Source organism: Fulmarus glacialis, unplaced genomic scaffold (assembly GCF_000690835.1).
Source record: "Fulmarus glacialis isolate BGI_N327 unplaced genomic scaffold, ASM69083v1 scaffold32124, whole genome shotgun sequence".
Lineage (NCBI taxonomy): Eukaryota > Metazoa > Chordata > Aves > Procellariiformes > Procellariidae > Fulmarus > Fulmarus glacialis.
In genome coordinates, this window is record NW_009210484.1 from 542 (window position 1) to 27782 (window position 27241).

At 40.3% G+C, this 27241-nt stretch overlaps 1 protein-coding gene across 1 annotated transcript; it reads right to left on the reverse strand.

Moving 5' to 3' along the window:
- Window positions 1–576: 576 nt before the first annotated feature.
- Window positions 577–25790, reverse strand: LOC104076355 (protein phosphatase 1 regulatory subunit 1C-like; the record flags this gene model as incomplete). The annotated part of the gene is made up of 5 exons (XM_009577187.1): window positions 25710–25790; window positions 23361–23421; window positions 3021–3058; window positions 1104–1175; window positions 577–677 (listed from the first exon to the last, which is right to left on the reverse strand). Coding segments are annotated over exons 1-5 (353 nt in total), but the record flags the coding sequence as incomplete, so codon positions are not given.
- Window positions 25791–27241: the final 1451 nt, after the last annotated feature.

Here is a 27241-nt window from a genome sequence, read left to right on the forward strand (position 1 = left end):
AGCAGTGAGATCAATAGGTATTATTTGCTACCCATGCAAAACTTCTTCTTTCCACAAATTATTATAATTGACTGTAATAATCTTATTTCTAATATCCAGTACACAAACTTCAGCCCATTTTGACGAACAGATAGCAAGCCTTGTGGGGCACCTTAGTGATGTTTTAACTGTTGCTAAGCCAAGTACTAGAGAACTGAAGCTAAAGAATGATATAGGTAGAACTGGCTGGTGTCGTAAACTACCTAACGACAGCGGCAGTATTTCACACAACAAATCAGATACCCTACCTTTTTTGCGAGGTAATAAATTGTGTTAAGCAGAAGGAATGGAAATTGAGACTATTCATTATCTATCAAGAGACACCTGGCAGGATAGCCTTTGGTCTGCAGTCTGAAAATGATCCTGCACTGACAAGCGTCAGGCTGAAGTGCTGGTGAATCGCTATAGCTCTTGCTTCACTGCAAGCGTGGTCAAGTCAAACTCTGCTCAGAGTCATTTGAGAAACAAGGCCTAAATGTAGCTGTTCTGATCCCAGCTAATAAACCTGAAAAGTGTGTAAGCCCTTTAAGCATTTACCGAGATTTGTCACTTCCCCTTGTCTTCACAAGAAAGACTTCACACTTCCTATGATCAGATACACAGCCCACAACTTTGGCTATTTTCCTTTTCACAGCTGCCTGGAAAGGGAGGCAGAACAGGCGGGAGCAGTTTAAATAAGAAACAGAGAGCTGTATGGAGCCAGCACTGCTAAAACGCATGTATTCTAGGAGTTCTCTTCAATGTTTGGGATGGAATTATCTGTTATCTCAAACTAATAAAAGTATCGAGGCTTTGCAAAAAAAAAAAAGCTTTTTTAAAAAAAAAATAAATTTGCCACTGCTGCAAGATGCTGTGGTGAGGATAAATAGATGGCCAGGATCAGGCAGATGGTCAATGCCAGAGAGTCGCTTTGGAGTGTGAAAAGAGCGCTTGCTGAGCATGACCCTTTCACCGCTGTGCTGCTCACGGGCAGAGCCATTGCTCACGCCCAGTGTTTCCTCTGCAAGAGAAGACGGAAAGCCACGGCGTGAGGGGAGCGTGCCCTGCCAGGGCAGAGACAGTACCTGCACAGTACCTTTGAGGGCAGGCGGGGTGAAGACGCTCTGCTTCCTCTGCTTGGGAGACGCGCTCTGGGACTGGGGAGGGACAAACACAGAGAGAGGCGGTAAGAGGCAGGGACGGGGAGAGGCTTCTGTTCGTGATGCCCCGCAGCTGCTTCAGAGGGTGCACACACCAGTCTGAGAAATTGCTAAGAAAATTATATTGTATAAATCTGATGCCAGCTCCTGGGCTTTCATGAACACAGGGAAAACTAAGAGTAGATAGAAAAAATATGTGTTTAATAGGCAACCTTTATGGCTCCCAGGCAAAACAGACCTAATACTACTGAAAATTACCCTTCACTCTAAAAAAATATTGTTAAGCATAGAATTAAGATAGCCTGTGCTTTTAACACTGATTCTCATAAGGCAAATAAATGTTTACATATATTAAAATAGTTGCAAATTTTACATTAACAAATATTCCAGTTAAATACAGTGTAATGAATGATTATATGTATAGGTAAGGTAGCACTGAAATTATTAATATATAATTTTTTACATAAATAAATGGAAGATCGCTCCCCCTGCACTTTTTCAATGTGTTCTATTACTCCTAAAGTAATAATTTCAGCAATCAATCACCCAGCCTTTAACCGGGCCTGATTTAAGTGATACATTTAGACACAGTTAAACTTTTTATGGCCCCAAAATCACATCTATGCACAAAAGATAAATTATTCCAAAATAATGGTAGTAAAATTACACATAGAGTAATAGTAGTATAATTATACCAGTGTACAGTTAGCAAAAAATAACTGGAATACATTCCAGTGCTAAAGCAGAGCAACTTTTGCGAAATGAAAGCAGTTAAATTAGTGTCCATGTTATACCAACATGAAATATGAAAGAATAATAAAACTACATAAGGTCACACATATAGCTAGCTTTTGAAGACATATGCACCATATCACATTCCTAAGAAAAATGTTAAAAAAAAGCTGTGTGTAGGCAAGCTTTATTTTTTCTCATCTAATCAGTTTTAGTTGTATTTGGTCATAAAGATGTTGCCTTTTCCCAAATATTTGCTAAAAATACCTTTTTCCCTGAGTACTTTGACTGGTACATAATCTGTGAATTTTAATCAGATCTGTTTCTTCAAGGAACATTTGAGACAGCTCTTAAGAAAACTACTTTCACACAAGTATGGCCAATCCTATTACCTTACCTTATCACAATGTATGGGATGATAACATTTATAAATAAAATATTGTCTCCTTTTGAAAGAGAAAGCTATTTATAAACACTGTGGGATAGGTTGTTGATCCTCGCCACAGTAAATCTTTATAAGTCTGTATCTGAGTCCAAATTTGAACCAATCAATACCTCCTACTGCTATTTAAAGTGCTGCCTTCTTTTCTGAGCAATGGGTGAAGGAGAAGGAGATCAGGGAACTGCAGGAGCTATGCAAGGGGGGGTTAGAACACGAGATCGGAGGAGCCGACTTTTAACTCTTGTGCAAACAACATCAATGCGCTGTCTGCTGTGGGCTTGGTGAATGACGGGAAGAGGAGAGAGGAGCTTGCAATGCTTTTGCAGACCAGCAGTGACCTGCAGACCCAAAGCAATGCTGGATGAGGTGACCTGGCAGGGTCACCTTGGGCCAGGTTTGCTATGATTTGCCAGGGCATGGCAGCAAGGCGAGAGTCCCAGCTCCCTGCTACAGGGAGAAGGGAGAGCTGGCAGAGCTGAGATGCAACACAGCTTTACACAGCCCTGGTTTAAAAGTGATGGTTCTTAAAAGGCTGTGTTGCTGAAGATGGCACGACAGTGTAAATAAAAACATCAACAAGGATGAATCAGTGAGTTTCAAAAGGGTTTTAACAATAGACCTACTTTAACAATAAATATATTTAAAAAAAAAAAAAAGATTTCACTTACCTCTGCCTGTGAGATGTTTGTTCTCTTCTCATCTTTTTCTAGAGGAGGAAAAGATATAGAAAGAGAAATGTCAGTACAAAAGCGTTTCTCAGTGCTAACCTTTGCGACCCTGCCCTGAACCCTACAGCACTATTGTAAATAAGAAATTACCCTTCTGATTTACAGCTTTTCTTTCTCTTTTGTGTGACTTAGAAAAGCAGAGGCCCTGATTAGCATTTAGACATAAGCACTAAGTCTAAAGCACTTAACTCCCATTTTTTGGCTGTGAATTAACAGCAAGCGATGGCGTGCCTTTAGCAGCAGGTCCTTTGGCCAGGCTCGCAGCAGGGCTCTGCGCTCACCAGTGGCCGTGGGGATACGTGGCTGCTCTGCCCAGGGACTGCGCTTTCTTCTACTGTCAGAAAAGGCTTGGTCGCCAAACAGTGTGCAGCAAACTCATGAAGGGCTCTACTGGATTCAAATAATAATAAGAACCTCACCTCAGTTAAGTTATTAATATATCAATACTGGTACTGAAGAGCACCTAACGGTAATACATAAAATACAAACCAAAGCTGAACAAAGACTAATCTTTCATCTTAAAATTTTCATGACATTACTGGACTGATTTTTTTCCTGGAACTGCTTACTTTTGTTGCTTTAATTTGCTTTGGACTATAGGCATGCCAGAAATGGTCAATAATAGAGATTTCTAATGAAAAAAGGCGTCTCTGAGAACCTGTCTGAACAACTAAGTAAAACGGTATGAAGCAGAGGAGGGTCAAGGATCTTCCTAACCATTGCACTTAACCAGTTTTTACATGACATTAAATTATTTTTCTACTGTTGTCTTGATGTGGTTAATGGCCAGAAAGTGTCCATCTTCTGATCATGATTTCCCAAATATCTGATGAAGATCATGTAGGATCTTTGATGCACTGTAGTTTGGAGCTCTAAAATAAAATGCCATTAAAAACAGAGACATCAATCTCTCACTGTACCAACGCCCCTTCTAAAATTTTCCATTTGCAGATATCACTGTGCAATTTCCACTGAGGTGTGGCAGATCTGTAAATGTAGGTCTGAGGGAAGAATTTGGTCTAGGCAATATCACTTTATCTGACTTATTGTCTAGAAGTTGGCTGCTTGTGGTGTGCTGGATGTGTGAGGGGATGAGCCAGTCCAGGCAGAAGGATTGCATTTTCTATCGTATTTTTTACCATTGTATCTCTGCATCTTGCAAACATTAATTGACTTACTGGATTTTTTCAATGTATATATTTCCCACCACCTTTATATGAAAGACATTCAAATGACTTATACACAAGGTTAAAAGGTGTAGTTGAAAACAGTGCTGATTACTAAAGCATGGTCCCACAGATACAGAATTAGACAGGACAATCAGGAGGCCAGTTCCTGCCATTGACATTTGTACGAACTTTGGTAAGGTGACTAATCTCTTCCTTGACTTCCCTACCTGTAAATAAGTATAGCAGTGCCTATTTAAGTATAGCAGTGCCTATTTAAGTATAGCAGTGTCTATTCACCTTTCTAAAGCATTCTGGGGGATGAAGTTAGGCTGGCTAAATGGGTGATTATTTATGTGCTTGTAATCTTTCTTATTTGTTGTATACCAAACAGACACGGACTTCAATGATTCAACACTGGAATTTTTTTTAGCTCAGGATCCTGGCTCTAGTTTGGAGGCTGAAATTTGAATAAATCAGGAACTTTCAGCAGAGAACAATGAAAAGTAAGTTATGTCCCATTCCTTCCTGAAACTCTAAACTTGCCCAGATTAAAAACATGTTTTGTAAACCCAGGCTGAGGCTTGCATAAGGAACAAAAACTGCAATCAGCAGCTTTGTCGGGTTTCAAGTCTTGTTCCTAAGGATGTGCACAACTCTAAACCTTTGGTCACTAGTTAGAGTGCACACTCTAACTACTGTTCTTAGTGGGGTGGCATTAAACCTATCAGAACTGGAAAGTTTCCAGCCTTTCCTTTCACCCAGCAGGCCTTATGTGACAGGGAACTTTGGGAACAAGAACTGGTCCTGTATGGAGTTAGAGGAATCATTCATATCCAGAGGGCAAATAGTGCCAATGAATAACATCAGACAACGTGGAAATTTAAGAACGACTTACAAAATCACACAAACAAAGAGTTTTTCAAATCCAGTAAACAGAGGTCAGAAATGAACCTAAAGGAACAAAAGAGACAAACTTGAGGCAACAGACATGAAGTGTTTCGAGTGAGTTGTGAGATGAAGGGAAAGGTACAGCTGGCTGGAGATGCAGTTTTGTCATTGGTACATTTTGACATGCATTTATTTTTGAGGACAGAAAGACCATTGCATGCTTATTTTTGACAGGCATTTTGATGGATAAGACTCAATGGAGAGTATAGATTTTTCAGGAGAGGTGACAACGAATGGGAACGAGGGAAGCTGAGATCCCTGAGTGCCACAGACTGAGGCAGAGAGTAGAAAATAAACAAAACCTGTTTCTGTAGAGGAGGAGGAGAAGATGAAAGGCAACGGGGACACAGAAGGAAGATAGAAGTGCTTGTGTGTAGCTGAGGTAGTAATGAGAGACAGGGACAGTGGGGTTATGGCGGAAGTAAAAGGGGGAATTTAGTGGTGACAGAGAGCAGAGCTGGAGTGCAGTGTGGGCTGGAGCTCAGTCGAGCTCTCTGCCTGGGGAAATACTTAGAGCCATCTTGGTCTAACTGAAGGATTACATTAATAATTGTGTGAACATTCGTCCTTGGACAAATAGGTTTTTTCCAGTGTAACTTACAATGCTTTGAAAGCAGTCTAAATAAATTAATGAAAGCACGTTCTTGTAACAGTCTTACTAAGAAAGTGTCCTAGTGAGAGTCAATGCGTGTAGGAATTGATGCTCTCGCTACAACAGGTCAGTTCTGGCATCAAGACGTTACACGTAGAAAATCTCTGTCACAACAGAATTTATGATGAGAATGGAAGGTACAAGGTAAGAAAGAACATAATCAGTTAGCTACTGCAAATCAGACATATCCACCTACGGAAGTCAAACAAGCCACGCATTTCCCACTATTAAATCCCTCTCAAATCCACTGACAATTATAAGCTGAATTTCTTTACTGAACTCTTTCAGCATAAATTCCTCTTGAGAGGGGTCAGGAAATAATCAGAAACTAAATCACAAGTATCAGATTGTGGTATCACTTGATTCACAGGAGAGAACGAAATCCCTGGTTTCTCAGCATCTTTTAGTTCCCATTGCCCACTGTGCAGTCAGGATTCTGCTCACAAAAAAATCATAGTTATACAGAATGAGAAATTTCCTTATCATGTTTATAACTAGGCACTTATATCACGGAGCATGTGAATTCAAGTGATCAGCTATTTCTCTCTTATATGAAACAAACACCTCAGTAGATAACTTCTCCCTACAGGTTTGCTCTCTTTTTGGGGCCGGGAGGGAAGGAGACTTTCTAATGATGCTCCATTTTCCTCTCTCACAGACCATAACATTGCTCACAGAACACAATACAGCTGTATTATATTCCGAATCCCAACATATGGATTTTTTCCAGTTTAACTTATTCTTGGCTGCTCTAATTAGTTAACAGGAATCTAATTACTCAAGTCATTTCTTGACAGTTTGTGTGGTTTTGTTTTAAACTGGTATAATAGAAATCATATGAAGGGCTGAGAACAGATTTGTACATACACAAGTTACTGGAAAGTCGAGATAAGTAAAAATAAGCTTGGGGCTTTCTTTAGAGGTTTTTTACACCTGTGCTGAGGAAAAAGCAGTTGAGGACTTTCCCTCAACCTGTGCTGGGTGAATAATGTCTGAGGCTAGTGTGACCCTTACCTCATGTAGACTGGAGTAGCACCTGGCAAAATTCACGGGGTTTCAGGCTTTAGTCAGTGTCCTCAGGAAGAGAAATGGTCCATGTTCACCACTGAAAGGTTCAGTCTAAAGAATATTTCCATCAGTCCAGGTATGTACACAGACTTTCTGAAATGAAGCCTTATTTCTTTAAGGAGAGACACTTCTGAAAGTCCATCTACCTGCACAGAGCCCATTTCAGCATTAGAGCTCTAAGCTTTAGTCTTTACCCAGGGCAAAATCTCACCCACTCGCAGGGAAACCTGCAAGATTTGGCCAGGCTATATTGCTGAAATATGGAGGAAGAACACCAAGGGATTTGTCTCCCACACGCTCTTGTTAGCATAACTCTCTTGAATGTTTATTAGCACAGCCACCCAGCTGAGCTGACATAATAAGCCGGGCTACCCCAAAGGTGTCATTATGTGAGGTCAGAAACGAACCGAGTGGAAGGAGGCTGCTTATAGCCAGGATGACAACCGCTTGACGTTGCTGATCGCTCCTCCTGTGAATCTCCACTGTTGTGCAAATGGCATGACCATGCTGGGGGAAGCCTGATGGTCATTTTAGAGTAAGATCAAAATTCATCTGCCTCTCTTCTCCCACTGGATAATGTTAATGCACTTGGAGCAGCTATGCAGGGCAAGAGGTCACCTATTTTAAAAGACTTGGCCTCTGATATTGCCCATGGGCTCTGCAGTGGAGTCATCCAGCAAAGGCTTATCTCATCCAGCTAAGTACCCTGCTTTCTTTCCCGTTGGCAAAAGCAAATAAAAGGCTTTTCTGTGGGGTTTCAGTCAGGCACTGAAGGAACAGAACAGGTCAGAGAGGCTGGTTTTTACACAAAAGAAACTCAGTAAGAGGCTGGTACAATTGTTGGAGAAAGCTCCATGTAGGGAGTTGGGAATTTTCCTTGGGAAAACAAAGCTGAGAAGTTTCAGATAAAAATCACAGGGGGTTGATAGGGCTTTGGATTCGGTTAGCTTTTGTCATAGTGTCTAAATTTTCACTTAAAAATAATAAACACAATACTCTAATTGCTCAGATAGTGGAAATAGCCCATGAGCCACATGTCTACAACAGGTTTTAGTTAAAGAATGATTTAAACAAAAATGGTTTGAATCTGAAAGAAATGAGCCTGAAGAGAGACTGTAAGGACACAATATCACGGTCAGTCTGGAGCCTTCTTATAGTCCTGCCCCCACCCCTATGTATACAGTGCCACTGAAGAGAGCAAAGTAGGTGAACAGAAGCACAGATCCAGGCTTTCACATGCAAACTTTAGTGCAGAACACCCCAAGCTAGAGACAGAAATTAGATGATGCTCCTGCTATAAAATAGTTCAGCCTGTTTAATTTCATTTCATTAGTTTTGATAAAGTGTCTCCATGGCCAAACAGAACTATGGCCACGGGCAAAACTTTCTCTCTCAAAAAATGTGAAAGAAATAAACTGATTGCTGACTTCTGATGAATATGATCAATGATGACACACAGTTGGAAAATAAAAATAGTTTTCCTGGCTCTGGCTCCACTTGGCCATCTCCTGTGATGAAGAGGAGGGTGGCTTTCTCCTCCTGCTGCAGAGTCAGGAAATGCTTGTGTGCTTGGGCAGAGGGTGGCAGAGCTCTGCTCCCAGTCTTGCTGCGTGCTAATTGTGCAACAAGGCAGATCACCTGTTTCAAAACCTTATATTTAAATGTACAATTTTAGGAACTAAGAAAAAAACTGGATCATTTTCCAAATAATTCTTCATTCTCCTGCCACTTAGTGGCAGGCAAACTCGAAATTTTCTGAAAATTTGGTTTCAGTCATTTCACATTTTGATTTCTTCATCAGTAAAATAAGGATATTTTTAAATCTACCAGCTTGCCTCACTGGTGTTTCACCACCAGCGTTTGTATTTGTCATTGGTATTTGTAAAACAAGCTCATTGAAATCTGATTCAAAAATCCGCATAATACTGTTTTGTTTTTTCTGCTATCAAAATTACTTTTCCTTTCCTCCAGAAGATAATGTAAGATCAAAAAATATTTCATGCTCTGCTTTTGCCAGAGTTCTAATTACACATTGCCAGATCAGCTAGCATCTCATGGCTTTTTGCTAAACCACTGAGGTAAGAAATGGAAAAAAGTCCAAAAAGGCAAACATGGAAAATGCTTATGTAGTTAATTGTTTGACTTTTGCTTGCTGGTTTTTATTTGCCTATATCTATCAATGAAAACTTGACTATAGATATAGATGTAATTACATTAAATTACCAAAAAATATCCTGGTAAGCCCTCCTGGTGTGAGTGTATGTTTCTGAAAATCTTCACATTGCAAAAGCACCTCATTAAACCCCAGTATCCCAGCTGCTGTGGTAAACGTAGCTGGAGGTAAACGTAGCACTTATTAATTAGGACTGAGTTGTTCTGTCTGCCTTCTTGGAGTTACACTTCTGCCTGACCCTGTGGTCAGCTGCTGCCAGCTCTGTAAGGCTCTTTCTGGTACTGTCCTGTAATCTAAATTACTGCCTGTCCCTTTAGGGAACACTAATAACAAGATTTCTATAGGAAATATTAATAAAAACATAGGGGAGAGAGGAATTTGTTATATACACAAGCATTTGCATGCTTATTCTATCAGGCGTTTGCAGTTAAGGTATGTAGCATGGGAAAGGTCCTGCGTTACCCTGACAGCACCGTCATCAAGAGACCTCTCGTCATTCTGGCTCAGAGGCGATGGTACGGTAGCTTTTCCCAGCTAGCTCCTGACTGTAACCAGCCCTTTGTACTTCACTAAAAGGCCACAGGCCAGATAAATCAGCTGTTTGGACATCTAAAATTTTCTTTCCAGGTGAATTAGCCCATTTATATTTACATAGCTCTGTATTTCCCACCTTCAATATTCAAATAGCCATTACTAGTACTGAGAGTAGGGGCAGCAATCTCCTTTGTTAAACCAAACCCTTCTTAAAGGTGCTCAAAGTCAACCTCTAAATGAAAAGAACAATCATCCTTTTCCTCCCAACACACACAACATCTGATCCAAACAGCATCTATATCTCTGAACATCATACAGACAGTATCCAAGGACCCACTTTCAACTGCACAGCCATAAGAATGTGAAATAAAATCACCTTTCATAAATTACACAGATCAAAATTTCTTTAAAACATACACTCTGAGATCATAATCTAGTTTGGAAGAAACTGGAGACATAATAAACCTCAAATGTGAATCTAAATGTATTTGTTTACATCACACAAATCTCGGAGGGGAATCATAGTGCCTGATTCACCACCTTGTTATTCCAGTTTCATGCCAGACTCATGGAAATCAGTCTAGTTTCACTGGAATTAAACTAGAATATAACAGTGATGAATCAGGTCTGCAGCCTTACCACAGAGCAGTCATGAATTATTACAACAAGCACAAAAAATCATCTCTCTCTTAAGCATTTTGTTTTCAACTTTTCATTCTCCCTCCCTACAATACTTGCTAAATATAAATATAAACCAAATTCTAATTAAGTCCCATAAATCAAATATAGCTTCTCAAAATACGCATTGGAAAAGAATTCAAATGTAATTCTTTATTTTCTTCCTTCTTATTAATTAGGACTAAGTTGTTCTGTCTGCCTTCTTGGAGTTACACTTCTGCCTGACCCTGTGGTCTTCCAGCTGCTGCCAGCTCTGTAAGGCTCTTTCTGGTACTGTCCTGGCTTTGAATGACAGAACACAAAACAGGCTTTGTGGAAAAACCTGTCATGAAAAAATCCTTCCATGCAGAAGTTTCTTTTCCTCATAGCACAAGAGTCCCTGTTCTGCAGCCCTGCTCCATGAGAGGGTCAGGTGACCTGGAGCAGACCTTCCTGACATGACGTCCTCCATCCATCATATTACAATGGGGACAATTACAGACTTGGCAAGTCTTCCCAGAGAAAGTAATCAACCCAGGGAGAAATACGCTTGAAATAAACATTCTGTTTGGATAACTAATGTAAAGATTGACTTTAAATCACGATATAAACAAGGCTAAGCTTGAAGTTGCTTTCTTCTAGTTGCTTTCTAAGCAGCACAAACTCCTCTTTGCTGAAGGAAACGGAGATGGCTTTCAAAGAACAACTGACTAAATAAGAGGATCCAGGAGGAGGTAAGTAAAAGTCTTTTTTTTCCTTTTCATCTCTCAGATGAGACATTTTCTGGACCCAATATAGATCTCTTACGAGATTACCAGGAATGACTCCGAGATAAACTTTTCATATAATTTGCAGCTAGACTCATGGCGTCAGAGCCGGGAGAAACCTCCAGCAAGACCACAGGGTGCCACTGTGTGCAGAAGCTCCAGGTCAGGGTCTGCCTCTACGTTGCTTCAGAGCTCCCTTAAATTATCTTGTTCCAAAAGAACACCATTTAGTTAACAGCTTTCCACTTCCAGCGCACAACAAAGTTAAGCTTGATCACAAATCTGCGCTGCCTGTTACACTCTGACCCTCTGCAAAGAGGAGTTCCGTCAGTGCCCGGCTCAGTGGGGTGTTATGGAGCTGAGCGGTGCTCCGGACAAAATGAGTCCAGCACAGGAGTTCAACACATGTGGAGGGCTGCTCAGTGCAAATACTGTGGCAAACCTACGGTCGGCATCAGCAAAACAAAGCAGGCAAAAAAGAATTTTTGAGGGAAGTGAGAGAAAGAAAATCATTTTACCGCTGACTTTATTAGGTCTTAAGCAACAGGAACTTTTGCCATTGACTTAAAAGTCAAGATTTTATCCTAGATATACAGTGTGAGTTTGGTAAAAAAAATGAAAAAAAGACAAAAAAGGAAAACTACTTTCTCATTTAATGAACTAGTTCTAGAGTTAGTGCAACTGGGAAAGAACCATACGTAAACTGGCTTCTTCGTCAGAACTCTTACTCATTATCTAAACTAAGTAATGACAGTCACATTAATATTCACTGCATCTTTGAAAATCCAGGTAAATTCATTCAACCAAGTAAAAATAAGTGAGACCAACCAAAGAAAACTGATCGGTGACGTGAAATTTAAAATCCTTGGCCTATTGGGAAGTTTGATGGTGAACTCAAGTCTCAAAATGTGCAATGTAATACTTAAAAGATACCTGATGATATACATATGACTATTTTATGCACATCTATTTAAGATGATTCAAATCTCTCTTTTAGATTTAAATATACATAAGAAACATTCCCTTATTCTTGAAGCAAATAAATGTAAACCAGGGTGACACTGATTTTCTGGTGTGAGCCAGAAGGGGAACCTGACAGCCAGCAATTCTGGGTGCCCCAGGCGGTGCTGGAGAGCCAAACTGGACCACAAGATGACCTTGGAAAAGTAGACTTTCACAGAGATATGGAACAAGGCAAAGGACAAGGACTGGAAAATAGACCTAAAGCACAATGTGGTGTCTCAAAGTTTGTCCAACTGCGTAGAAGGAGAACTCACCTCGTTGTAAGGTTACATTGACACAGGGTCTATTCTGACACACAAGCAGACGTCAGTAAAGATTACATCTTTGCTGCACGGAGTAAGAGCAGTTTCCACACTCACAGCATAACCTCACCTGGCCTGAAACCTGACAGTGAAAGAAAAGACTCACACGAAGGAAATAGGAGGGCAGTGGAGATAAAGACGGCTTTTGAGAGGTTAGAGGAAGGTCAGAGCTGTTGAGTGACTGCCAGCAAATACTCAGAGAAACAAGTTCAAAGAGCAGAAATGTGCCTCTGAAGTGAATGTGCCCAAGCAAAACATACTGCCAGACTACTAAATATGTGCAAATAATGGCTACTGTTTTACCAGATGTTACCAAAGCACTTACACAAAAACTTCCCAAATAGCTTGCAATTACTTTGTCCATTGACTCAAACAGTCATAACAATGTATTAGTTTGTGAAAAGACTTAACATGTTCATTAAGTATTTTCAAGTAGTTAAGGAAGCTAAGTACCTTGAGAAGACAGTTACCCAGAGTCGTGAATTCATCAGTAATACTGAATAGTGTTAGTAATGTGTTACTTTCCAGCTGCTTGCTTGCTTTATGTTCAGTCTATGTTCAAATGACATATTGCAGAGGTTGAAGATCTAAATACAACTGGGGCAAAGATCATGAAGAAAAATCTATGGTTACCAGAAATATAATACTAGCTGATCCCCTGATATACGTTTAAACCATTTCCTGATAACTTCATATGCAGGAATCAATTGTGATGGAAAATGGCTCAGAATTGACCCACTGATCACAATCTTTGTATCGGAGTTACAGCTGCAATAGCTATCACGGCGAGCAGTTCCTTTCTCGGCTGTGAGCTGTAGGATTATTCTAAGCTCTAAAATAAAAACCAGCAGCAGCAGCCAAAACTAAAAAAGTCAAACATTTCTTAGCGTGCTATAGCTCATAAAGCCATTAAAAAAATATATTGTAGCTGAACAGTTGTGTCTTGTACATTCTGGAAAGTGACATTTGCCAGGAGAGAAGAAAACAAATACAAAACAATAAAACTCTTCCTTAGCCAATGATTATTACTGCTGCCTTTGCAGCTTCCTTCCTTTTGGAATAATACCTCAAGGATTTCAGTAAGAATGTGTTGTAAAGATAGCCCTGGCCAACTGCTCACGGGTTGCTTGTGGTTAGAATGCACATGTATAAAGCTCCTCACATACATGCATCATCTTATGCATGAATCAAGCGAGCTACTAATAATAGTACTTCTTGGGGTTTATGACCCTTTTTACAAAAAGAAGATGCAAATACCAGTTTTGTGAATTCATTGTTTGGTTTTCTAAGCTTTCAAACAGTCAGCAAAAATGAGGTTCCATAATCTCATTCTCGCCATCAGCACGACTAGGTAGGATGAAAAAGACAGGGCAATCATTGTTAACTCAGACTAAGTCAGCTGTAATTTCCAAAGGCATTTTTCAGAATTTCTACTAACCTCACTACATGCCAGAGACAGAGGGGACCCTGGGTTTTGTTTTACACATCTCCATCTGTACTGTCACAATCAGAAACACCTCGCTGTGATTCCCATGGAATGAGCTGTTCCACACCCTCCTGCGGGATATGCTGTACTCATTAAAGCCTAAGTCACACACTAGCATCAGCATTTTAGGAGGCTTGAAAGCACATTTCTAAACAATTACAGCCCTGCTGTCTACTTACTGTATTTCAGAAACAGACAGTAAAAAACTAATGTTAATCTGGATCAAAAAATCTTCTGGATCACAACTCTCTAAAGGGAAAATTCTTTTTTCTTCCCTATCCGCCAATCACTTTTTAGTTCATCAGTACAATTCCACTTCAAAGATAAAAGGTTATAAAATTGCACTTAGTAATACAAACATGTTGCATTCAGCTCAGCTGGCGTTGTACGTTAAATTGCTGTTTCTGTAGCTGTCCTGCAGATCTTAATGTAACAGGGAGAAGGTGGAGCCAGCGCTGCAGCCACATGGTGGCTGACCCCAGAGATGCTACTATGTGGTGGTGGTCAAAGGAAGGGCAGAAAAGGTTCATCCAGAACTTCTTTGCTTTCTGCCACTGTCTGACAACAGCTATGGCAGGGAAATTCAGAAAGGCTTGAAGGGAATTCTATCACCACAAGCCTTTCTCTTTTCTCAGTGGTGGGGGTTCAGTTTCAGCTGAAACGTTTAGGCTATGGGATGCCCAGGTACCAGGATAAGCAGTGCTGTAGGATGCAATAGAGCTCACTGCTTTACTGAACTTTCCATCTGCCTTGCTCAAGCTCATGTTCTGCCCAGTGTAACTCTTCTCTGCTTGTCTCATCAGAATGAAGGACGTGGCCTCTGGTGAAAAACACCGTCTTTAAAATGCACATTCACCTACTTAGCACTACTAACTCTGTAAGTGTGGTTTGGTTCCACAAGATGAATAACCAAGACATTAATTCTCTGTGGTACGTCTGCATCCCAGGGAAAACATGAACAAAGAGAGAGCATGTAACTGTGCTTCATTCTGTTACTATGGTATTCTCCCAATCCTCCAGTAAAGCCATTTGAGAAAAGTATTAGAAGTGACGATTTTAAATACAGACACATGAATAGGGTTTTGAGGGGGAGAAGGGGAAAACAGAGCTCCTTCCAATAGACATATAGCTTAATTCTACCCTAGTACTGCCTTGATTATTGTAAAAAGAGACTTGGCTGGTCCAGCTGATCTCGTGTCCACCATCCGGTGACACAGACAGCTCAGCCTCACAGGAAAGCAACGCAAAGCTCTGCACCACCCTGCACTCTCTCTGAATTTCCGCAGTCCAGCCTTGTACAGTTGGCAAAAACTTTCATGACTGATAGCTTCGTTTTGTTTAGAGTCTCTGCTAGCTTTCAGTCCAGATTCATTAAATTCCCACTTTTGGTGTATTTTGAAGTGAAGCTTTAACTTCAGTTACTCCATATAAAGAGTTAAATTTTGTCTCTGAAAGCTCAATAAATGGGGCTTTCTTGATTGATGCTTTAAGTGCAACCCCTTCCCAATATTCTGAACATAATGAGGTTAATGCTAAAAGCTGGATTCTCTCTCATCTGTCTGCATTATCTATTTATTCCGCACACGTCACCATGGTAAATGAGTGCTGCATTAAGTACTAAATAGGAGAGGTCAGACAAACCCTGTGTTGGTTTTTTTTCCCCTCAGCAAGGCTGAAACATTTATTAATGGATTTTAGTTTATTACCTGATGTAAAAAAAAAAAAAAAAGTCAGTATTATCACATTATTGAAGTACAATTTAAACACAATCTCAAAACAAACTAATTTTACAATCTTATTCAAAACATTGTGTCTTATGATGTTTAAATGGACTTCATTTCAAATTGTCTCTAAAATGTTTTACCATTTTAAAAAAACACTCAAAATACAGAATGTTTGCTCCAGGCTAAACTGGACCTATTTTGATCCAAACCTTTTTTTTTTTTTGAAGGCCACCAACCCCCAAAATTGTATACTCTATGTAGCTGTATGAAACATAGCTTAAGTACTTTGACTATAAGAAGTAGTTAATTACACCTAGACATTTTTTTTAAATAGAAAAACTCACCATCTATTCAGAATTCTCACCAAAACAAAATGTATGAGGTGTATAAGTATTTGGCACAGTGCAAATCTGTTAGAGTTCCTCTAGCAAAACATTAAGCCTTATGAAGGCAATAAAGTTAGAGGCTGTCCAACTAACTTCCTCACCAGGTTAGGCAGTTGGGCACACTGCTGTTCCCTACCCAAGGCACACCTCTTTGTCATGTTAATACGCACGAAGGTGATAACAGAGGTAAACAGTCTGAAAGCTTATCAGTGCTGATGCTGAATAATCAAGCAGCTGGAGATCTGTAACATGAAGCCATATATATTAAAAATTATTTGCAAATAATGTCCTGGGGTGGAAGGCGGCTGTTTCTATGGTGCTCTTTTATAAGGAACGAGGAAAACAGGTGAAGAGTACAAAGTTCAACTCTAAAAATACCTCCTTCACTTTCAGATAGTTCCACGGACGTTGACCCTTCCAACACAAAACCAACAGGAGGCAGAGAGCAGGAAGAACAAGTAATGTCACAGCACACATTAGGGGCTTAGCTGCAATAATAAATAAAAAAGTACATCACTTCACTTGTTGGGGATTTAAGACTGGAACGAGAGAAATGGATAAATGCAATTCCACCCAAATTGGGAGCAGGTAAACTTTTTTTTTGGTTTCATGGCCTCTCAGCTGCACCACTTCTCCTATCTAGGCCAGAAATCTGAGTCCTGGTTGTGAATATCCAACTTCTATTTCCAGTCTGCAGGGCTGGGTCAGGCCTTCCCCCAGACCACAGCTTTCTCAGGCAGTGTTTGCATCCCGCGCTCCCCATTCTAGCAGAGGGAGGACAGGCTTCGCTGAACGAGAGGGACTGCTTGTCTCGTTTTGACTAAATTTACTCACTTCAGCCAGCTAGACCATAGTCAGTAGAAGCAACCAAGCTCATACGGGCTATGTGTCATGTGAAATGTACCTATGCAATCATCAGTAAACACTGGAAATGAAGGAAGCATGGATAAAAATAAACATGAAAAATGAGGTAAAATAAGTGAATTTTGACCAGAGCATGCACAACACCTTTTTATTTTTACTTTCTCTGAGTAGTTTTCAGCCCCTTCTCCTTGTTAAAGCATTACTTACTGACTAAAGAGAGTCCAGACTCTACTTGGGCACTATATGAAATATATTTCCTACTGTTTCAGACTATGTGTTTTACACAATGACTAAAATGTTCCCAGGGAATGTTTCTGTTTGTGAACTAATATGTTCATGACCTCAAAGAATAGTGAAAAGGCATCTGGCTGCTTTGGTGATAACCTTCAGTTTAGGCACAGCAGTGCATGGTGCCTCCCAACCAACTCAAGCCTAGTCCTCCAGTTTGCTGTCTTTACCATACCGCAGGGAGCATGACAGCTCTTTTGGCAGGTGATGACAATGACATATAAAATCCTCACCCCCTCATGAAAACAGAGCATTTTCATGAAAGACGCTAAGGAAAGCTTTTTTTTTTTAAATTTCATTGCTTCTGTTTGGAACATGTGAGTGTCGCTTCTGGACTGCATTAAAACAGCTCAAGCACAGTTTTCTGACTTTTTTCTTTTTTTCTTTTTTTTTTTTTTTAAGTCCCTGAACTTTTCTTTTTATTTTCATGGTTGAGATCACAGAGGCTTTATTCACACAGCATATGTGTGAGGACCTTGTGCTGTGGCTTGTCCCAGGGGCTTCTGCGAGCCTGAACTGCAGAGTAAATTCAAAGTAACCCGAAGAAAGAACATCCTAGCATAGTGTATATAGGTAAGAAAAAGGGATGTAGTTTGTCACTGAACGTTTGCAGTCACACATCAGCCTGCAAACAGCAGAATATTTTCAAGCATAGACATTTTCATCTCTGTTCTGGAATCCCTATCACCTGTCATCACCAAACATTATGCAATGTTTTGTTTACATATATTTCATTGTTTCACTGTGTCAGATAGTCCTTTCCAGCACAGGCCTAAAGAACACGAAGGTCCTCGCTGCCCTGACCAACAGTGCCTGATCTCTGAGCATCTGGTGCCATTGGCAACGTACACTGAGCTGTGCCCGTCCTGTGGTGGGAGAGGAACAAATCTTTTTCATTGCTTATTGTCATACCTCCACCAACTCCTAGACTGAAATAAAAACAGACAGCCCACTTAAATGGTATCCACATTTAGCATATAGAAAGGCCAACTAGTTTGACCAAAAAAATTACAGTTAATGACAGTTTTTATTAATGTACTGCTTTTCTGAATGCTTTATCACCACATTAGAAGCCTAAATTTGCAATTGAAAACAGCTGCTATTTGGCTTACTCACTTTCTGTTTCCTGAACCAAAGTAAGCAGTATGTCCTACCAGAATCTCAAGCTTTTGAAAAACATATCAGTTTTCATGAACTGTAAGACCAAAAGTTCTCTGCTGCTTCAAGTTTCAGTGAGACTTTTGCCTGAGAAAATACAGCAGGACTGCTTGACAATGCCCAGAAACAGCTGCCTCCTACCTAGTCGGTCTTTTTTGATCCCAGTTTATTTTGTCCTGGGAGAAAAAAAAGGTGACTATTAGATGTAAACCAAACACATTCATTCCCCCATCCCTGGAAGTGTTCACGGCCAGGTTGGATGGAGCTTTGAGTAATCCGGACTAGTGGAAGGTGTCCCTGCCCATGGCAGGGGGGTTGGAACTAGGCGATCTTTAAGGTCCCTTCCAACCCAAACCATTCTATGATTCTGTAATTCACCTAGAAGCATAATGTAACAAATATTAGTCACAAACATTAATGTTGGGTAAAGCATATCACATTTGTCCCCTCAAGGATGTGGTACTGCTATAGTTTGCATCATCAGAAAAGCACATCTATATGTGGTAATGAGATTTATTGGGCAGGGAAAGTCTGGGAGTGTCTAGAACCAATTTAGCATGAAAAACCTAATCTACTTTGGGTTGTTGTGGGATTGCCACAGGTGTAAGGACAGTTTTTCCTCCCACCACCCATCTGGCTGTGTTGTTTGCTACTGCACTAAATATTGAGGCAGCTCCTGAGGCATCTCACGAGACCTCTGGGGAGGTGGCAGTAAGCTGAAAGGCGTGAATCCCTCTCTGGACAATGGCAAATCAGCTGGGAACAAGCCAGAGAAACTGCTAATGCCCAAAGACAAGCTGCAAGCAAGTTCCTTGTCTGGAGACAGGTACAGCTTGCTTATCTTCAGGTTACGATTTCCAGCCTTCAGAAAACTCAGATGTACCGAGTTGTACTCGGCATATATGTTTTGTATTGCTTTTGCAGTGATAATATACTCTTTCTGCCTTGAAATGAGATTTGCAAAATACAAAAAGGCAGCTCTGGAGAAGAGTTATCAAAACATTGCTATGTTTTTCTCATTTTCAAACACCAAGTAACATTTACACTACAAGCAAGGAACCCAAAACAGGCGACTGAGCAGAAAGGAGAGTTGGAAACAGCAAATACATAGAAAGTTCAGAAATGCAGAAGTTTATCCTAATGTTTACCCATATTTTAATGCTTCAAGAAGACCGAACACTTTGACACAAGTTGAACAGCCGTTGCCAGCCAGACTGTTTGATGTTGCCTTGGCTTTGTGACAAAGCCAGGCCGTACAGGAACGTTGGCATTGTTTTCTGATCAAAGCGAGCCCTAATGGCATTAAACCCGAGTTGTGGTCTGACATGTTTTCCTCCCTCAACCGTCACTTCTCTACATTGCCACCAGCTTTTTCTTGAGCTGTTGCAGTATGATATTCTGCTAGTTTCAAGCATGGTCAGACTTTCATTTCAGATTGTAAGAACTGATTTTCATGTATATTCTCCTATGCTTGGTAAGGAGACAGGAGGTTGTGAGTATATTACGGCAGTACAGAAAAGGTTGCTTTCAGGGGATGGTGATTTTCAGTTTCTGGTGGCTCCAATGATATTGCAAGAGAAAGAGAAAGCAGGAGAGCTTTAGCAATTTTTGGATTAAACTCTTGTGCAGCTTAATAGTTAAATGTATCCTCAAAACTAAGCATATGCTTATGTTCCTTTTTTAAAGTACAGAGATGGAGCAACTGTGGCTATAGCAGGATACGACAGGGTTACCCCAGTAACCCATACAGGCATCCTGCACAGGATGAGATGCTGCACGTTTTTGTAGTTCTGTCCACTAACATTTGGTTTTGCTTTCACAAATAGTAAAACGGTCTTATAATTTCAAATAAAAGTAAAACTGACTACATATTATAAAATCAAACATCAGATGTTCACAAAATATAACTCCACTGATCGCAACTAAAGCACGATAGAGTTAAGTAACTTCATAACTCGAGTCTCAATTTTCTAGCGCTAGCTTCTCTGCTCAGATGTGACATAACCCATCATAGAGCACTTTACAGAGCACTTACAGAAAGAGTTAAGGATTTATTTATTGTTACGTGGCTTCACACGCCTGTATTGTCCACTGCAATCATTGCTGCTGCAATTCAAATTTCTCTTCTGTTGACTTTGATTGCAATCATATATGATGCCAACCAGGGTGAACGGGAGAAAATGCACCAGTCAATGATACTGAAGGCTGGATACTGGCTCCTGCAGTCACATCTACCACCTGTCTTTAAACCATTTAGTGTGGTCTAGCCCTTACTGTCTCCTTGGAAGCAAGGAAACCAAGCAGACTCTTCTTATAGTTTTTGAGTAGCTGTCATTGGTTTAAAATGACTTAGCCTTAGTAGATATTCCATGTTCACTTTATAGCACAATGGGCCTGATGTAAATCAGTGAAGACAGATTGCTGTCAAAGCTGTAGTAGACATCAGGGATGGATGAGAAGACTTAGAAGAAAACAACAACTTTAGATCTTTGTACGGCACAACTCAAACTGAATTTATTATAAAGTTCTGAAATGTCCAAACACATTTTACTGCCTTCTGGTTTCCAGATGGGTCTGCATCCAGAACACCAGAAGACCACAAAAATGCTGCTTTTTTCCTGCTGCAATCAGAAGCAGCTGCAACAGAAAGCTATAGAAGAGTCTGATTCTTAGAAAATGCCTGTCTCTGTTTTTCAAAATAAAAGAAGTTTAGATAATTTGAGTAAACTTTGCAGGGGCATCCAAACACTTAGAATTGCATTAGGACACACACTTCAAACCCTTGGAAGCATATCCTTCAGTAGCTGTTTGCTCCTAAGGAGGGAATTGGAGTACTCCAATAGGTAAAATTCATGAGACAGGATTCTGGTCTAGCCCGGCTCTAATTTAATAGGTGGCTTTGACAGTATCACTTGAATTCTCTGCTGCTCAGTTTCCCCGCTGACCTCGGGAATCACGCTTCTAAAGTAATTTGCTGGAGTTTCAATTTTGCACCCTTGATATTATTATTTTATTCACTGTAAATATGTACAGTGGTGAATTTAACATTTTTGGAGACAAAACATTATTCAGCATCCCACTGAATTCTGTTTAAAATCCAGTAAGAGACCAGCATTTGGGGTTTAATCAGCAAGGTGTCAAGAGCCCCTAGGACTCACTGAGTCCTCTGAAAGTTGAAGGTATACAATAATTTCAGAAGCTGCACAGCACCTTGCAAGATCAAGCCCATAAGAAATTTTTTTACTACTTATACTTCCATTGTAAAGCTATTGTCCGCCTTTCCAATTTGGCTTTGCGGTCTGTGCATTCAGCAGGTTTACACAGTTACATGTGCACACCCCATTCAAAACGCTTGCCCATATCAAGCATACCATATGGAAATATGCACGCACATGCTCATGCATAAACCACATGGTGAGGTGCAGGAAAATGAAGGTGCTTTTAAAGTTTTTATTTTTATCTGACTTTATGGAAAATTAAAAAACTAGACAAGATTATAATTTAACCAAGAATACCTTCATTGATATTAGTTCCCAGTATCTAGTAAGAGGAGATAGTATCTAAATGAATAAATGTAAATAAGTGAAGAAGGTGAATATACAAGCTCTTGGGCTTATATGGAAGTTGACTGATACTTGCAGCAACCCTGACTCATAATAAAAATGATTTATTTAAAGATTTATTATGAACATTGCAGGAAAGGAGATAACAGACATGCACCACTTTGTTTACAGTAAAATTTCCTGTAAATTAAAAAGAGTTCTTATTCTCTGTTTGGTTTTGATTTGGTACGGTACCAAGTATCTGTTTATAAAAGGAAATATGACAGTACAAAGTGTACAAAGTGAATTGCAAAAGAGGTTAACAGTCAAGGTGAATTTGCTTTAAATTAAGTCCTAGCAACACAGACACTGTAGATCCCATTAAGGTAAGAAAAACCGGTCTAAGGAAGATCTTTCATGCACCATTACTGAGAGCTGAACTGCCTGAAATTCAGGCCAGAAAGCTACTCTCCAAACTGGGATTGGTGTTAGCCCCACAGCAAAGTCATGGGTCACTCTCAGTGTCAAAAGAATATAACCTTAGCCATATGTCATGCTTGAACCTCCCTACTACGTGTGCTGTGCTGCAATGATCTCAACCCCAAGAGCAGGGCTCTCTAAATGCTTCTCTCTGCACTTTCTGAGGAACTTCATCTACTGGTGATGTTAATCAGAAGTGGAGACCCTCAGCACAGTTCAGTAAGTGGAGTTCCTAACAGAGCTAAGATATTGAGGTGCCAGTGCATACAGTAATGACCTAAGAGACACATCAGTGAGAAAAAGCCTGAGCTGCTTTTAAAAAAAGATTCAGGTGATGAAGAGATAAGGCAGGAAAAAAATGTTGCAGAGCACTATATAAAAGAAAAGTTTGATATAAAGTAGGTAGTGTGTTTCAAAGGAATTACGTCTTGAGGACTTTTTCCTGCAATCCATTTTTGCTGAGCTTTTTCACTTACAATACTCCCTAATCAGTTTATTAAAGAGTCTTTCTGAAGTCACATTTATGTATGTTGCAACCTCAAATTGTCCCATCCCACAGAAAATCTTCTGGGAGGAGTCTTGGATGAAGACTTCACAGTTGAAAAGGAATAATCAAAAGAGACATCACATGTTTCATTAGAAAACTAGAAAACAGCCTGTTTTGCAGAAGCAATTCACTTTGTTAAATTAGCCCTGGAGCTACCCTGGTATCTCTAGAGATCAGAAAACCAAGACTAGGACTTCATGGATCTCCAAAGTATCCACCCAGGGAAAGAAAAAGTTTGTGGATGGAAGTGCTGGATCAGGGTCTTATTCTCCTTGTACATACAAAAAAAGATTTCCATGGAGGATAAGATCCTGAAATTATTGACATTATCTGGAGGCCAAGAGTTACATGTATTCATCGGGTTTACTCCAAACTGTTCTAAGATCCATTATTTGATACGTAGTGCTATGAAATTAATGCCAGATTTTTAAAACCATGTAGTTAATAAAACTAATTTGCAGACAATCCTGTGTATACAAGTTCAATGGTTTAGAAGGTATGTTGGCACGTACCTGGGGGCACGTGTTCATTCATGATGACGAGCGATGCTGGCGTAGGCCTTCTTTTCCTGATCTGTAACATGCATAAACCAAGGACAGTCATTAGGGTCCACCAACTGCCCCGCTCCCAAAGCAAAGCAAAAAATCCATCTGATGCATTCCTGAGTATAGACCAGGCAAAGTTAAAAAAGAAAATATTTACAGAACAGCAGCATGTCACTGTCTCACTGACTGCTTGTCTGGTCTGACAGTGATCAGGGTCATGCTGCTGCTTGTGCATGAAAAGCAAAGGCACAGGGGAGAGCTTTCCAAATAGTTTTAGGATTTGCAATCATCTTGAATAAGTTTTTGGACGTGTATTGCTGACACGCATCAGTCATGTCTTAAAATATTGACATTTCGCTTTGCTTCAGGAAAAAGATTGCAGCAGTTTGTGAGCTTATGTGTGCAAATACCTAGTACTGTCAGAGCTCTCACAAGTTATTATTAATATTAATAATTTATAAGTGTACTTGAGAGTTGATATTTGCATGTATGCCTTCCAATGAATTTATGATATTTCTAAACTGTGGCCAGAGGTGTTACTACTGTTCTTTAACTAAAGAAAAACAATACTTAAGACTTTCAAAAGAATATTTTCAAAGAGCACTATACAACAGATCTTTACATATCTATATATAATGCTGAATTGTATGCAATTCTTCTTATTCAGAGTTTAATTGGTTAAGTACTTTTGTTCCATTAACACTGGTTGAACTACATGATATTGGACTACCCTCGTATAATGCACATATTTGCATTGAAAGCTTTGTGTTGCTTCACTAAAGCCTCCAGGCTATTGATATTCTACTGAATTTAAGAGAGGGACCAGGAGTATTTAAGCTAGAAACCATTCTGACACAAAACCTCAGTGTCAGTGCATTTGTTCTTTTTTAGTTGCTGAGCCAACATCTATATTTAGCTGGGTTCACATTTTGCTTTCAGAGGTGTAAACGGAAAATTACATCATCAGGGTTAATGGGTTTATTCCAGATTAACGTAACTGTAGCTGACACCAGAACTTACTACCTTAATTTCATCACACACCCACAGTGAAACTGTATAGCACTTGGAATTAAACTCACAACATAAAAAAAGGACTGCCCATAAATACTGGGCAGAATTTGGGCCGCAGCGTTTTAGAAGCCATGGGAATTCCGGGAAATCCTAATCCTACGGTTCTCACAGATTTCAGAAAAATATCAGAACACACCCTACTTGAATTCATTGCAGGACTGTTCCATAAGGTATGGACATCTTGCAGCTCAGAAGTACCTATGGACAAAATGAAGACCCGCAGCAATTCTCCCCTGCACCCTTCTAGTATTTCTTCATTCAGTGGTCACTCACAACTCATCATTTTCTGGCTAAGGCGTCTGCCTTTTAAGAGACACGACATCAGAATATTCAGGAAACTAGATACCTGTCCTAAAGGTGCAAATAATTTCGTAGCTAATGGCTCGGAACTGTCAAGGTTATAATATTCCCCTGGTATCATCTAAAACTAGACTTAACCAAAATAGAAGCAAATGTCTAGAAGGATTTGCACTGAGAGAAATATACTGGGTCACCTAATTACGATTTATCCAGCTTTTCTCACAAGATTCCCTGCGTCCTTCTTTATGCGCATTTACACATATCTGTACACAGTAATAGATATCTCTTCCTCCTTAGACATCTGTATTGCTATATATATTATACGTATGTGTATGTTTTGGGAGTGAGTCGAAACCTAAAATAGCACACACATAATTCCAACGTGGACATAAGTCAGGCATATTTCTACACTTATATATTTTTCAAATATGTAAAACACTGTAACAATGACATAAAGAAGACTGTATAAAAATCATGAGAAATACAGAAGGTAACTTTTGTGCAAAACATAACTCGTATTTTCTCATGTAAAAATGAATGGTAAATAAGCTGTCTTCTGCGCAATATTTCCATTAGGTACCTATTATCAGCTTCATGTTTTGCTTTATGTACAAATAATATACTGTAGTTGATTTGTTGAGAATGTGTATTCATGTGAAGTGTATGTATTAGGGCACAAGTCCAGTTATAGAAAAGGCACCACAAATACATGCTGAATAAACCTACCCAAGGTAAAGAAGCCTTATTCTGGCTAGAGGACATATCCTCCTCCCTCTTTGGGTGTATCCAAACATCGTTACAACCTTCAGAGCATTTAGTCTATGGTTACACTAATATAAGTTAGAAAAGCACTTAGGCCACAAGCATTACCTGTTCTCACCCTGTATCTCGACCCCATTGCTACCCCGTTCCCTCAAAACACCAAAAGAAACTGGTCTTCCTTACCTGCTCAGCTGCCTCGGGATCTATTTGACTCTGAAAGAGCGGCACAGAAAACTGTATTTTTTTAGGGCTGTTGGGCTCCATCGTGATGCTGAGGTGAGTCAGACGAGAGACGAGCCTGGAGCTTGAGACTGGCTCTGCGCCTCTCCCCGGGCGCCCGCCCCACAGCCGGCTGAGTGCTCCTCACTGACAGCTGCAGCTCCCGACTTAGCACGGGAATCTGCGCGAGCCGAGCGACTCCCTTATTCCACATCCACGGAGATGCCGCTGGCTTGGCTATTTTCTTTTTTTTCCCCTCTCCCCTCTCTTCTGCAGTCCTTCAGATCCTCTCAGCACAAAGCTGAAAGGAACAATAAGCTAATTGTGTACCCGTTCACTTCTACATATGCCAAGCATTCACTCAGAAGCTAATTGAAAATGCGATACTAGCATTGCATGGCCTGGAGCCCTGGGATTTGAAAAAGAGGATCTCTCCACCGTACATTACTAACTGGCTGCTCAGAAGTGCAATGCAAGCTCCCTCTGAGTATTGCTGATGGGCTCTTAATTATTGATGAACACAAATCAGGAAGTTTTCAGATTTTGGGGGTGGAGGTAGCAGGAGGGGTGGATGCAATAATTCCATCTCTGTTACAGTGTGCCAGAACCTCTCTCCTCTTCTCATGTATCAAACAATTGCCTTTGCTCTTTCAAATCCTTTTCTAAACCTCTTCCAGGAAGATTTTTGATGATGATGCTAAACAGAGGCCTACACTTCCATGAAGCTTATCTGGTGTGCTAAGTGGGTTTGCACCTTAGGCTGGGTTTGCAGATTTAGACTGCGATCTCTTCTGGTGGGGTCCATCTCACATGATTTCAGATACTGAGAACATCCACCTTTAAGCCAGCTATCTGCGCTCCCTCATGCTAGACACATCAAAGGGCATTTCACCCTGTCCTAGCTGAGTGGAATACAGTGTTTACTGGAGATGATGTTTTCTCTCCAATAACCCTAGAAAAAGTAAAGATGACTCAGACTAGTTACCTCTCTTTTAGATGGCTAAAATTCAGAGGGTCAAATCCTATTTTGGCGTACAAAATCTGTGCCTTTTACCAAGACCAGGAAAAGAATTTGGTCAATCATACCAATAAGTACCCTTTGGTGAATATAATTGATTTTCACTTTTCATTTCACCTTAATTCAAAAGAAGTGTATGAAATGATACACAGCGACCACTGACTTAACCTACCTCTTTGCTTAGAGCACCTGACCACTGCCAAGCAGGACAGCTGAGCTCCTGCGACAAAGGTGTGCTGGATGCCAAAACTGGATCCCCAGACAGAAAATGCCCTAGAGCCAGGTCTAAGGGCTATGCTGAAAGCTTAGCTCTAAGCCGAAGAGTGTCGGGCCTATCTCCTGTTACACGCTGCCGAGAAGTGGGAAGAAAGAAAACGAGGTACAGCAGGAAAACCCAGACTGGCCCAGCCCACAGAACCAGCTGTACCTGGGATGAGGCGACCTGCAGAGAGAAAGGGCTTTTTGGTCAAGTTTTTGG